Here is a 15,011-nt window from a genome sequence, read left to right on the forward strand (position 1 = left end):
TTTCAGATAAGCATTATCATTTTTTTTTCTATTTTAAGATGTTTTTGAAAAATTATCTATGTCAAGTGGAAAAAAAATGTACCACATTACAATGTTGCTCATCACATATGTTTAGTGAGAAAGAAAAACATCACGATCACAGGAAGTCGGCCTTGAATCTGTCAAACGATATAAAATGGTTGTATATTATACTAAGCTAGTGAAAAGATGAACCAAATGCTATCGATTCCTGACAATTGTTCCATGATACAAATAATAAAGAATTTCTCGGAACGACTTGAAACTAACCCAGATTGGACGGCGTTCAACTGGACGCAAACCAGACTTACCTAGACGAGAATGAAATGAACGTGATCATTTGGAATGACTGCAGACTGTGTCTTCTGGCAGACGATTTCTGATGCTTTGCCATTTTAGACAGCCGGTTTATGTTTGTTTCTTGTACTGGTGTTTTTTATTCTTTGTCTGCAGAAAAGTGTATGTACTGCTTAATATGCCAAAGTAAATTTATTATTAAAGCACTTCATTGCAAAACTCAATTTGAATTCTGGTAGCAAGAAAACCGGTAACTGGCATAGGCAGATCAAAGATCCCAATCCAAAATTTTGGAAAATAAAATGCAAAAAATAGATGTTTTCTCATTTTTAGGCCCAGACCCCGGCCCAGACTAACTTTACATTAAAAAAACACAGCACATAACCAACAATAATTAAAATTTTAGTTCAACTGTATTATTAAGTTCATTGTACCCAAAATAGAATCATCCATTGTGTATAGAAGTAATTTATAGGAAATTCGCATTAACTTTCTTTTCTAGTTATTTAAACAATGGGAAGTAATTTATAATTGAAGAAAAAAGGGATATGGGTTATTTAAGATAAAGGGTGCAGAACCAAAAAGGGATATGGGTCATTTAAGAGAAAGGGTGCAGAAACAAAAGATGTGTTATTATTACGAAGCAGAAGGCTCATGATGAAATCATTTTTGTTTAAAGATACCCGCAAAGAGTGGTCGCATTTTTCAACAATATTGAAACTACACCACATGGAAAGAGATATTTAATATCAAACATCTTTTTGCTCATTGACTCAAAGTGTATCATAATCATCAATTATGATCTACTCAAGATAATGATATCAATACTCAATGTTGTAACAGGCCAGTAGACTTGGGGATTTAAAAGAATATAAAAAACTTCTCCCTTGAAAGTTCACTTGGTGGCCACACCTAGGAATAGCCACACCTAGGAATAGTCTTCCCCCTCATAACAATTCAACATACAGCAATGGATGTATGATGTTGAGTGCCAGTACTACCTACTATTTCCTCTAATTTTATTTAAAAAAACAAATCAATTTAATAATTCATAGGTTTAGATTTTATGCCTGCCATATTCTTATTCTTTTATTGCCAAATATAAAATACATGAAGAACACGATATACAAAAAAAACAATAGAACTAACTGAGTGAGCTGGCATGGGACACAAAAGCGAACCTAATCACTGTGACTTAAAGCCTGTGTTCCCCCCTCACCCAGTTAACAATAGAACCAACTGAGTGAGTTGGCAGAGGACACAAAAGCGAACCTAATCACTGTGACTTAAAGCCTGTGTTCCCCACTCACCCAGTTAACAATAGAACCAACTGAGTGAGTTGGCAGAGGACACAAAAGCGAACCTAATCACTGTGTATTAAAGCCTGTGTTCCCCACTCACCCAGTTAACAATAGAACCAACTGAGTGAGTTGGCAGGGGACACAAAAGCGAACCTAATCACTGCGACTTAAAGCCTGTGTTCCCCACTCACCCAGTTAACAATAGAACCAACTGAGTGAGTTGGCAGAGGACACAAAAGCGAACCTAATCACTGCGACTTAAAGCCTGTGTTCCCCACTCACCCAGTTAACAATAGAACCAACTGAGTGAGTTGGCAGAGGACACAAAAGCGAACCTAATCACTGCGACTTAAAGCCTGTGTTCCCACTCACCCAGTTAACAATAGAACCAACTGAGTGAGCTGGCATGGGACACAAAAGCGAACCTAATCACTGCGACTTAAAGCCTGTGTTCCCCACTCACCCAGTTTCACAAGCAATGAAAATATTATTTCTAAACCTATATGAATTACTGTATTGTATTACTTTTGTTATTGTAGTGGAGGGAAACAGTCAAAAGTACATTGAAATTTATATAATATGGTTTTGAAGTTTGGAAGTTAGGATTTCTGGCACAAATTTAATTTTCCGCCTCAAATCATTGTGATAAAAAACTACATTTCCTTCTGTACTGTTGGCAAAAGCTGCAATGTTGAACTACTAATACAGTACTATATAATAAAACAGTGTAAGTGAACTTACTTTGATGCCAAGTTATAGAGCTAAAGCCAAGAATATAACATATAACATATTATTGAACCCATTTCCAGGAAATTACAACATTAATCAAATATATTGCCAATTTATAAACTACATTAAAAACATTTTTTCCGCTAATTTCTGACTTTCTTCAGCAGTACTACTATATCAAACTATATATTAATTCATACATTTTGCTGGTGAGGCATTGCCCATAGCAGCCCAGTTTTAAATTAATACCGTTTAGAATGTTTTCTTTGGGAAGAGTAGGGTGTTACCCTGGTGTATGTACTGGTCTGTGTACTGGTCTATCTCGTTGATAGACGTTGTAGACGTGGATAAACGGATGAGAGCCATTTATCATTTAGCTGTTCAACATGAATATTTTGTGTATCGCAATCATTTATCAATCATTAGGGGTTCACAAGACAAACATATTTATACACAAGATGCTCTACATTAACAAAGTCTTATTACAAGTATTTGCGGGAGTGGAGTTGTAATTTTGTCCTTAGAAAAAATCCTGACATGTGACAGCACTTAAACCCAGGACCCTTGGAATGGTAGCCAAGCATCATAACCACCAAGCCACAACTCCACTTTTTGTGACAAAATATATGTTAATTTAACAGTGAAACTTTAAGAATACTGTAGGCCTAGATAAAATGTGCTCAGAAATGAATGAATCATGAAATGTCAAGTTGTTTTCAAAGGTTGTTCCCATATAGTTATTTATATCTACCGCTGCTGTTAGATGAGTTCAAACACCATATGTCATAAGAAATTAAAACTTGAAAGCCAGACTGAACCGGTATTTGCTGATGCAATTGGTATATGCTAATGACAGAGAATTGATTGCATAAACGTTATTAAGAAATGCAGGTACACAGAACTAAAATTAGATATACCAACAATTTATGTCTTTCTGGTCTTCTTAAAGATGTATTCTCCCCCTGAAAAAATAATTATTGACAATTTTTGTTGTTGTTGAATATGCTATTCTAATGTCACATAATAATTATCCACTTTGAACAAAAAATTAGATCAGAGAAAAATTATTTAAATTACCCGAAAAAAAATGTAATTTAAAGCAAACAATTGGCTGCCAGAATGGATTTTTGATTTAACCATTTATTTTGTCATTTTATAAGTGAAAACCTAATTTTTTTCCGTTTTTAATGGTAGAAATTAATATTAGTTTTTTCTACAGAAGTGATTAACTTGATTAAAACTACAAAATGACCTATTCAAAGTCTGATAATCGTCATTTTTCATGTTTGGGGACAATCGTTTAGTTTAAGAATCAGTTCACTTTTGATGCTTCTCATCATTGTCTATTTTTCCCTTTGCTTATAATCTGTTAATGTACCTGTGCAATAAATATAAGAACAACATTTAAAAATAAATAAATAAAGCATTAAAAGTTTATGATTTTTAGTCCAAAACAGCTGGTTTTTATACAATTAGTATTTTGCCTAATTGCTGTTTTTCAATGAATAATTATCTCTTTATACATGTTATCAATATTGTATTTTAACCGACAAACACTGCCTTTAAACAATTGCTTGATGCTATACATTTCACTATAGGAAGTCAATGACCCATAGTAGCCTGATCCTACCAACAATATCCATATTGAACAATAATACCATCAAGTTTTTTATCTTGGCACTGAGCCAAATAAACAGAACCTTAAATATTATATAATCAAAATTATTACATTATTTTACATTAAAAACTGTTTTAACAAATTTTAAATTATTAAGTTAAAAAATAACATACATTGAGTAAAAAAAATACATTACAATTTAATTACTATTTTTAATTTAATTCTATAATAATAAATTTTATTCTGGAGTTTTCTCATAAATCATCAATATTGAAAACTACACTAGGAGTTCAAGGTATTAATGTTATGTTATTTATTTATTATTCAAAAAAATTTTTTGTTTTGTTTTTGACATCAAATTTTTATTTTCTTTTAAGTTCTGTTATTTATTTGTTAATTTTGTAGCTTAAGTTAGTTAAGATAAAAGGTACCAAGCTTGATTAGCTTCGGCTATATCTTGGCTACCTTTTGTATTGAAATTGTTGTTTGATACAATAAAGAAGAAGAGAGAGTTATAAATTTAAGAGAAATATGACAACCACGTCACCCCTTCACAGGTTTATCAATAGTAGTTGGTGGTAATGGTAGTGATTTTAATAAAAATAGTGTTAATGAATAATATAATGGATAGGACTTAATAGGATGGTAAATGGTATAGTGTGATTACGTGTGTTTTTGATGATAGTTTATATCCTTTCCCATACTTCTGGTTCAAAAGGGCATACTGTAAGTGGTTAGTCTAACTCATGACTTGACCTAGTTTCATGTCAACTAATCGTATTGCTGCAATCACATCACGCCACATAACATTTTTTTTTCTTATTTTCATGATGTCATCAACTTTTCCTTTGTGTTGTTATTTTTCTGATATTGTGGTTTTCCCAGCTTTCAGTCTATATATTATAATATTGTTGTATTATTTATATTATAAAGTTACATAACATATACCAACCGATACAGATAATTTGAGAGTCTCGCACATTCATGAACAATTTTTAAAACACTCATACAATATGCAGGACGTTTTTGGACAAAAAGTCTCACTCTAATGTGTTGTAAATGTCTCAAACCGAAACACCATTCTATCCTCTCGCGTGTGTAAATTAGGCCTACACCTTAAAAAAAATCTGTAATTACTTCTCTTATTTGTTTCAGAATAGAGAACTCAAATACTGTACTAATAATATTGTATGTTATCACCAAACCATAGAGGGCGCTATAAATAATCTAAAACACAAAGCAATCAATAATGAAATTGGACAGAGGGCGCTATAGAGAAAATCGTGAGCATTCACATGTTTTGTTTGTCTGGAAAAAAAGTTTACCATAAACAATTACTTTAAATATTTCAGTAAGAATGCATTTCTGTTCATAATAAACTGAATCCACAATTAATGTTTGCTTGCCCTAGAGAAAGACTAGTTGATGACATGAAAATAAGAAAAATGACCACATATCCATAGTTCGCCCTGGCCTAAGCCTCGCATCCTTTCTCCTGGATTAATTCACCACCTTGACTAGGTCCTGTAGCCTACCTAGGCCTAGGCTACACTTACAGGCCTAGCCTAAAAACTAGCGTAGAAAATAAGATAGCTAGCTTTATGTACATACCTTTTTCTCCTTGTTTTCAGTAATTGGTCTGGTAGTTGTTTTGTAGTTGGATACTTTCCATAAAAACAATGATTTCCTTCAAATAAAAAGTGTCAATGTGGAACTACACGCACTCCCGCGCGGGTGGTGTCGTCTGCAGACTGCAACCAGTGAGTTGTTAATAAAATATCGTTGCTCCTGATTGGTCGAATATTTAGAAACTTACCGCACATCATGAACATCGTCGCTTATGATTGGTCGAATATTTAGAAACTTAACGCACATCATGCCATCGTCGCTTCTGATTGGTCAAATCTTTAGAAATTGAATGCACATCATGACCACATGTCAGAAAAGACATTTTAATAATGCATTTAGTAGTTGCTTGTTTTTAGTAAATGTTTAAATTTCAACGTCAAATTAAATTGTATTCTAATGTGATAAAATTATCACTGATAAGTTCAGCTTGTTGGAGCTTCAATCTTCATGTTACAATAGTGAGATTTAGGGCAAGGCAAAAATCAGAATTAATACTAGTTGGCAAACAGACAGGAATTCAGAAAACTTACTTACATATTTTGCTGTTGAAATCACATCTTCTTTATGTAAAATACAAACCACACAAAAAAGGACAACAAAAAGTGATGCAGTATACGTTTGTATAATACTTTATCTAGACCTCTAATTAACCAAAAATAAATACACCAAATTGTCAGCATCAAATAGTGTTCATATCCAAAATATGTAAAGCAGCTTTTGACAATCAACTATTAAACTAATATGAAAACCAGGTTAATCTCAAAAGTTAAATACAATTTAGAAATAGTAGATTCTATGAATAGCCGGGTAAACAAATTAATTTCCATTATTTTTTTTAACAAATTGTAAACCTCTATTTAAAATCAAAATATCATCTTTTTATACCAAATATGTTAAACACAAAAATATCTAAAATGAATATTTTAAATTTTAATTGCATGTAAACATCGTGTAACCTTAAAAACATACTTAAATTGTTGTGTTGCTGATTTTTTTTCTTCAAAGTAATTACATTTTTAAAATATGTTGGTAAACCATAAGGATGCATTTATTTTAAATATACTACCAAAAGGTCACAGGTCATGATATTATACTATAATTTAATCTTATCAACATAAGAGTAACACAACAAAATTGGTTGTAGATTTGCTGCAAATAAATAATTGTAACACATCTTTAAATATTTAGTAATGTTTTATTTCAGTGAGCTTGAGAGTCCATTTCCCGTCCTTTACTCTGTCCAGTCTTAATCAGAAGTACCGGCAAGATTTTTATGGTCAAAATGACAATATAAAAAGGGGTTTACTGGCATGGTTCCACTCTGATGATGTTTAGATATTTGTTAACCCGGTTTTTTAAATCATTTTCCACTCTGTACTTAGCAAACGATCTGTTCTGTCTTGCTATCCTTTGTGACCAGCTGTACAAGGCTACCACTGGCTGGACGATTCTGACCAAGTGACCACTGAAGCAACAACCTAAAATACAAAACAAATTATTGATACATTCTAGAGACATGGACAAAGTCGACTTTTTCAAATTGACTGTTGAAGTTTGAGAATGTGGCAGATGACCAGATGAATGAATAAATATTGGTTTTAGGGCTAAAACTGATAATGTCGGCTTAGGCCTACCTTACTAGGCAATGCATGATCCTAAATGAATGGTATCTGTGCTTTTTAGTGCTTTAAAGCTTTTTCTACACTATCAAACTAGTTTGACAAAAAAAAGTGTGATGTGCCCAAATATGCCAGTGCTTAAAATATATGTATTCTATTTTTTATTTGTTGTACTAATATATATTTGCCAATCTTTAAGAAGAATTTCTATTATTATTTCATATGATAATGGACAAATAAAGCTTTTCAGTATTCAGTATTCCATTATATGGTAGTGATATGCTTTAAATATGGTAGTGATATGCTTAAATATGGTAGTGATATGACATCATCATGTCCATATATGGGCACATCACATTTTTTATTGTCACATAAAGTTTTATAGTGTAGACAGAGAGCTTAATAATAATATCACTAAATAATTTATTACTATAAAACAAAATACATTTACAGTAACTTACTCTGCAACATATTCCAAGGTGGTCCAAGAAGTAAAATCAGCATTTGCCATAAACTTACGATTATTTGGAGTATCAAGAGTAACTCTACAATTAATAAAAATCAAATTAATAAATTGGAAAATGGAGCTGACAGCTTGGTGGCAAGATATGACTATACAAATCCCATCTTCAAATCATGTACATATGTGCATATATTATAAACATCACACGCGGTGATATACTGAAATTTAATTAATTAATTTGAAATGATAAAGATGAGGAAATCTGTGAGAATGAGAAAAAATCGCCCCAACCGAGATTCAACCCGGAACCTTATATGCAGATGTCCTAACTATTCGACCACTGGGGCTTTCATGGTATTGTTCAAACCCGAATGGATAACATTATATAAACACCACAGGCACAGAACAAATTCTAAACCGCCCGGTGATTTACTGAAAATTTACAACATATATACAATATCCAAACTGGCCAAAATGATTACCGATTATTTTATGTTTTTCAGCAGAAATGTTGAGTATGGAAATATAACTATTAGTTTAAAATTTCTATTGTTTATTATGATACAAAATAATATAAATATTTGTTATAGCGCTAGAAGAGGGTATCTTAATGTTAGATCTGCTAAACTGCTTTAGAAACAAAGTAGTGTTATCATAAAGAGAGATTGCAAAGGCTTACGTTCTATTAATAGATACTTAAAAGTCGAAGGTACCCTTAAAATTATTTTATCAACGAACAAAAACCCTATATTTAAAGGATATACAGTATATTATTTAGGTGAATATATTGGTTAATTTGGTACTTACGGAAGTATAGCAAGGGCCGTTGAATTTGCCGGTAGGCCGCTGTTTTCTGCACCTAAGCCTTTCACAAACTGATGAACAGCTGCTTTGGCCATACCATAGCCTAGCATACCTGCAACAAATTACAATTGATTTTGTACAGCTAGTCTAACATTTCACTCTATGAATGAATATTTTCCAATCTTTTATATTAAACTATAATATTTCAAAAAGCATTTTATCATATAACTTTCTTTTTTTAGTACTTTTGTATAACTTATTGTATTTTTTCAAAATGTGTTTTATGGGTTTTTTTTTATCTTTGTGAATGCAATGTTTGTGTGTGTGTGTACCTCAGTATAAAGGTTTATATAGCTATATTATGGTACAAGGATATTATACTCACCCTCGCTAACACACCATTAGGTTAAATATAAGGAATTTACTTGAGGGACACATTTTTACATTTTTACAATTAGCTTATGATATAAATATATTTGTTGTCACCCAAGAGATAATATTGAATTCAGTAAAACAAGAGCTGGCGAGCTTTTTATGTTCTTACCAGCTGTTCCTTGAAGGGCTGGCTGTGCGCCAGTCAGTTGCAGAAATCCGCCATCTTTGAGGTGTTTTGATGCGATTTCAGCAGCAAGAACAGAAGACCACACACTCTGTTTCCACATCAAATCACAGTTTTTCACCAAGTCTAGAAAAAGAGAAAAGTACAATCATGATATTGATGGATGGAAAAAAATTATACAAAGAAATGTAACACAAAGCATTAATTTCATAAGTAATTTTTCTTATTGGTCGATTATTTGAAATCTTAAAAATGTGGTATTTTCTATATAAAAAGCATGTGGTATGATAATAGCAAGCCTGCAAAAGACAAAAAAAGGTCATACATAATTTGAAATTTAATGCTTGATATAAAAAAGGCACTTTAACATTTTTGTAGTAATCACTTTATTTTTACTCGGGGTACCCGAGTCTAGTACAGTACTTACTCATTTTCTCCTCCATCTGGACACTATTGAGTAAAAAGTGCGATTTTTAAAGTACTACTCCTCCCTTATTAGTTGTAGTGTTGAGCTGGGATTTAGCATAAATATACTACAGGGACATTTCCTCAAATCTATAGAGCCGGAATTTTAAATTTCAAACCGGATGCAGCCATATGACGTCTCGAAGATGGTACCATATAGCCGTATTTGGTAGGTTATTGATGTGTATGTGACGTCACATCCCGTCTTATGACGTCATCTTCATTTGCTGTACCCCGGGTATCGCACATTCATGCTTTTTTGTTAATTAATTTGTTTAATTAAGAAGACGCAATGTGTGACACACACCACAGCGTTATGTAGTTATATGCGGCTTCTTGGCGTAGTGGTTATCACGTTTGCTTAACACGCAGAAGGTACCTGGTTCGAGACCGGGCGAAACCTTTTTTTTTAAACTTTATGGTGAAAAGTACTGTATACGCAATATGATAATTATACAGAATATATCGTATTTTTATTATTTTTTAAAATACTTATTTTGTGTAATCGGTAATTATCACTTTTACACATGTTTATTTTGCTTTGTGCTTATTACCATATTTATTTGTAGTTTAAATGGATTAAAAAACTTTCTGTAACCCACATTTTCAGTGTAAGAGGTTTCGTAGTGTAGTGGTTGTCAAGTCTGCTTAACACGCAGAAGGTCCCGGTTCGAGCCCTGGCGAAACCTATTTTTCTTTAACTTTATGGTGAAATATACTGTATACGTAAAATGATATATAGTATATCTCGTTTTATTACTCGGGGTACCCGAGTCTAGGACTTTCTCATCTTTTCCTGTTCTTCTTCCATCCGGACACTATTGAGCAAAAAGTGCAACTTATAAAGTACTACTCCTCCCTTATTCGTTGTAGTATTGAGCTCGGATTTAGCATGAATATACTACAGGGACATGTCCTCAAAGCTATAGAGCCGGATTTTTTAATTTCATACCGGATGCAGCCATATGACGTCTCGAAGATGGTACCGTATAGCCGTATTTGGTAGCACGGTTATTGATGTGTATGTGACGTTACATTCGGTCTTATCATTACAGCTTCTTTCGCTGTACCCCGAGTATTGCACATTCGTGCTTGTTCTGCATACATTTTACTGCTTTTTTTTTACTTACCTTGTCCGTGAATAATAATAATAATAATAAACAGTATTTATATAGCGCCTAATGGATCACTGACCCCTCTAGGTGCTTTACATAGGACCTTAACTAATGGTAATAAACTATCCCCCGCCGGACACCATTCCAGTATTTCTTAGTCGAGGTTTCGGGGATGGAGACAATCAATAATGTGAAAAAAAAATAAATAAATAAATAAAGCTTATTATTATTATTATCATTACCTTTAGAAGCTGAATTTCCTCCAGCCCATCCCCCAGCTACACACAATATAGCATCTAACTTCTCTCCATTTAAAGTCTCCTCAACTGCAGTAACTATTTCTTTTTCTTGCTCTGTCCAGGATGTTGTATTTTTAATTGCAATGTTGGCATGAGCCTCTTCATTTGGAGCTAAATCCACAGATGCTACCCACTAAGACAAAATAGATCATATCTATTAATTAAAAATTGTATATTTAAATTAATTATTAATTATGAATGAATTCATGTATTATCATTATTTATGCGCAATTTGAATCAAAATACTGTATTTATTCAAATTGCATGCAGACAATTTAAAAATGTTTGCAGAAAAATTCAGTATTTGACCAACCAAAGCATTGATATAACCAAACCTTACCTTCTTTTTTTTTATAATTTAATACTTTATTTATAATTTAAATAATAATCCTACATTGATAAATAATCCAATAATAATATTATTTATATTATTATTAATAATTAATAATAATAATTATAAATTAATAAATAACAAATGTTTAAATAGGTCTACTACTAGGCTAGGCCTAGGTCTAGGCCTACCCTAGTAGTCTAGATTAGTAGGCCTTAGCTAGGCCTATATTAGGCCTACTAAAACTAGGCTAGGCTAGGCCCTACACAATAATAAGTAGAAAACTCACCCAATTTTTAGCCTTGAAAAAGTTTACAAGAAAGGAACCAAGTGCACCTTTGCCACCATAAATAAGAATTTTTTGACTTGCCATTTTTATTTTTGGGCAAAGCAATGGATAGGCCTAGAAGTTAACAGGAGATGAAGGTGTTACGCGAATAAATCGATCGAACTCCAAAATGCCGGTTTTACTAATTTTTGTTGACCTGACCCACGTGCTGAAAAAAGAGCTATATATCCAATACCAAATTGGCGAGTAAATCATGTTTTACTTAAAATTAAATTTATACGCTCTTCCACAAGGTCAATTGTTAGTTATACATACAGACTATATTAAAACAATGATTTTGAACACGTAGGGCATTTCTTTGAATTCTTTCCTATTGTCGTTTTGTGGTAATTTACAGCTTTTTATATGTTTAACAAACGTACATAATCAATTGCGTCTGCATCTTGCTAGACTACAACTTCCGGTAGTGACGTAATCAGCATATTTTTGGTAATAAAACTTTTTCACTGAGCTAGAGAATCTTCTGATATCAATATTCATTAGACCGTACTTTAGTTAGCCAATCAAAATAAACGTATAAACAATTTTGCGGCGATGTTACATGTTGTTGAGGTAAATATACTGTGTTTTACAATAACCAATTTGGTTAGAGTAAAACACAATGATAAAGAATAGGAAACATTTAATAATAATTATGATAAATGACATTTACATAGCAATTTATCACTGTGTTTTACTATAACCAATTTGGTTAGAGTAAAACACAATGATAAAGAATAGGAAACGTTTAATAATATGATAAATGTCATTACATAGCAATTTATCACTGTGTTTTACTATAACCAATTTGGTTAGAGTAAAACACAATGATAAAGAATAGGAAACATTTAATAATATGATATATGACATTCACATAGCAATTTAGCACTGTGTTTTACTAAAACCAATTTGGTTAGAGTAAAACACAATGATATAGAATAGGAAAAATTTAATAATTTGATAAATGACATTTACATAGCAATTTAGCACTGTGTTTTACTATAACCAATTTGGTTAAAGTAAAACACAATGATAAAGAATAGGAAACATTTGATAATATGATAAATGACATTTACATAGCAATTTAGCACTGTGTTTTACTATAACCAATTTGGTTAAAGTAAAGCAGAATGATAAAGAATAGGAATTTAATAATATGATATATGACATTTACATAGCAATTTAGCACTGTGTTTTACTATAACCAATTTAGTTAGAGTAAAACACAATGATAAAAAATAGGAAACATTTAATAATAATGATTATTTACATAGCAATTTAGCACTGTGTTTTACTATAACCAATTTGGTTATAGTAAAACACAATGATAAAGAATAGGAAACATTTAATAATTTGATAAATGACATTCACATAGCAATTTAGCACTGTGTTTTACTATAACCAATTTGGTTATGGTAAAGCACAATGATATAGAATAGGAAACATTTAATAATATGATAAATTACATTTACATAGCAATTTAGCACTGTGTTTTACTATAACCAATTTGGTTAAAGTAAAACATAATGATAAAGAATAGGAAACATTTAATAATTTGATAAATGACATTCACATAGCGATTTAGCACTGTGTTTTACTATAACCAATTTGGTTATGGTAAAGCACAATGATATAGAATAGGAAACATTTAATAATATGATAAATGACTTACATAGCAATTTAGCACTGTGTTTTACTATAAACAATTTGGTTAAAGTAAAACACAATGATAAAGAATATGAAACATTTAATAATTTGATAAATGACATTCACATAGCAATTTAGCACTGTGTTTTACTATAACCAATTTGGTTATGGTAAAACACAATGATATAGAATAGGAAACATTTAATAATAATGATTATTTACATAGCAATTTATCACTGTGTTTTACTATAACCAATTTGATTATGGTAAAACACAATGATAAAGAATAGGAAACATTTAATAATAATAATGATTATTTACATAGCAATTTAGCACAATGTTTTACTATAACCAATTGGATTAGAGTAAAACACAATGATATAGAATAGGAACATTTAATAACATGATAAATGACATTCACATAGAAATTTAGCACTGTGTTTTACTATAACCAATTTGATTAGAGTAAAGCACAATGATAAAGAATAGGAAACATTTAATAATATGATAAATGACATTTACATAGTAATTTATCACTGTGTTTTACTATAACCAATTTGGTTAGAGTAAAACATTTTAACTATGATAAATGATATTTAGCACTGTGCTGGATACAGTAAAACACAAATAAAGAATAGGAAACATATAATAATATGATACATTTACATACAAATTTAGTATTGTGTTTTACTATAGCCAATTTGGTTACAGTAAAACACAATGATAATGAAACATTTATTATATGATGTTATTTACATAGCAAAATATTATATTAAACATATCTTATTATCTAAACGTTATGATAAAGAATAGGATACATATAATGTAATAATATAATAAATACAAGTTACATAGTTTATCATCTTGTTTTACAGAACCAATTTGGTGACACAGTTAAACACAGTGATAAAGAATAGATACTGTTTTAGGTTATATAACCCTAACCCTAGTTTGAAGCGACATAATAAATTCATCGCGAAAAAGTACGTATCGTATTCAGAAACTTTTGAAATTTGTTAGATATGTTTAATAGGTTCTTACGTCTATAAAACAAACAAAAAATATAAATTTCACAAAAAATTCGTGATTTTAATAATTTGCATTTCTAAAAATGTACACTTATGAAATACCATACATTTTCCAACACATTTTTACTCCATTGATGATTCCCAGAAATCAAAATAAAACAAATTATGATATTTCTTTTACATTATAGATGTAAGAACCTATATTGAACATGTACCAAATTTCAAACGTTTTTCAAGACGATACGTATTTTTATCGATGAATTAAGTATGTGATCGCTTCAAACTAGGGTTAGGGTTAAATAACCTAACAGTTCCATTCTTTAACACTGTGTTTAACTTTTAACCAAATTGGTTTTAGTACAACACAATGATAAACTATGTACATTTTATTTTTCATATTACATTATAGGATACATATAATGGAATAATAATAAATACAAGTTACATAGTTTATCATCTTGTTTTACAGAACCAATTTGGTTACACAGTTAAACACAGTGATAAAGAATAGACACTGTTTTAGGTTATATAACTCTAACCCTAGTTTGAAGCGATCACATACTTAATTCATCGCGAAAAAATACGTATCGTATTCAGAAACATTTGAAAATTGGTAAATATGTTCAATAGGTTCTTACGTCTATAAAACAAACAAAAAATAAAAGTTTCAAGACAAATTCGTGATTTTAATAATTTGCATTTCTAAACATTTACACTTATGAAAGACAATACATTTCCAACACATTTTTACTTCATTGATG

General features: G+C 31.0%; 1 protein-coding gene across 1 annotated transcript; it reads right to left on the reverse strand.

Annotated features, from left to right (window-relative positions):
- Positions 1-6,226: 6,226 nt before the first annotated feature.
- Positions 6,227-11,763, reverse strand: LOC140047855 (dihydropteridine reductase-like). The gene is made up of 6 exons (XM_072092888.1): positions 11,537-11,763; positions 10,860-11,049; positions 9,023-9,163; positions 8,482-8,590; positions 7,673-7,756; positions 6,227-7,070 (listed from the first exon to the last, which is right to left on the reverse strand). The coding sequence occupies exons 1-6, from the start codon at positions 11,618-11,620 to the stop codon at positions 6,971-6,973; spliced, it is 708 nt and encodes a 235-aa protein (XP_071948989.1). The 5' UTR covers positions 11,621-11,763; the 3' UTR covers positions 6,227-6,970.
- Between the last annotated feature and the right edge of the window lie 3,248 nt (positions 11,764-15,011).

This window comes from Antedon mediterranea, chromosome 4 (assembly GCF_964355755.1).
Source record: "Antedon mediterranea chromosome 4, ecAntMedi1.1, whole genome shotgun sequence".
NCBI classification, from domain to species: domain Eukaryota; kingdom Metazoa; phylum Echinodermata; class Crinoidea; order Comatulida; family Antedonidae; genus Antedon; species Antedon mediterranea.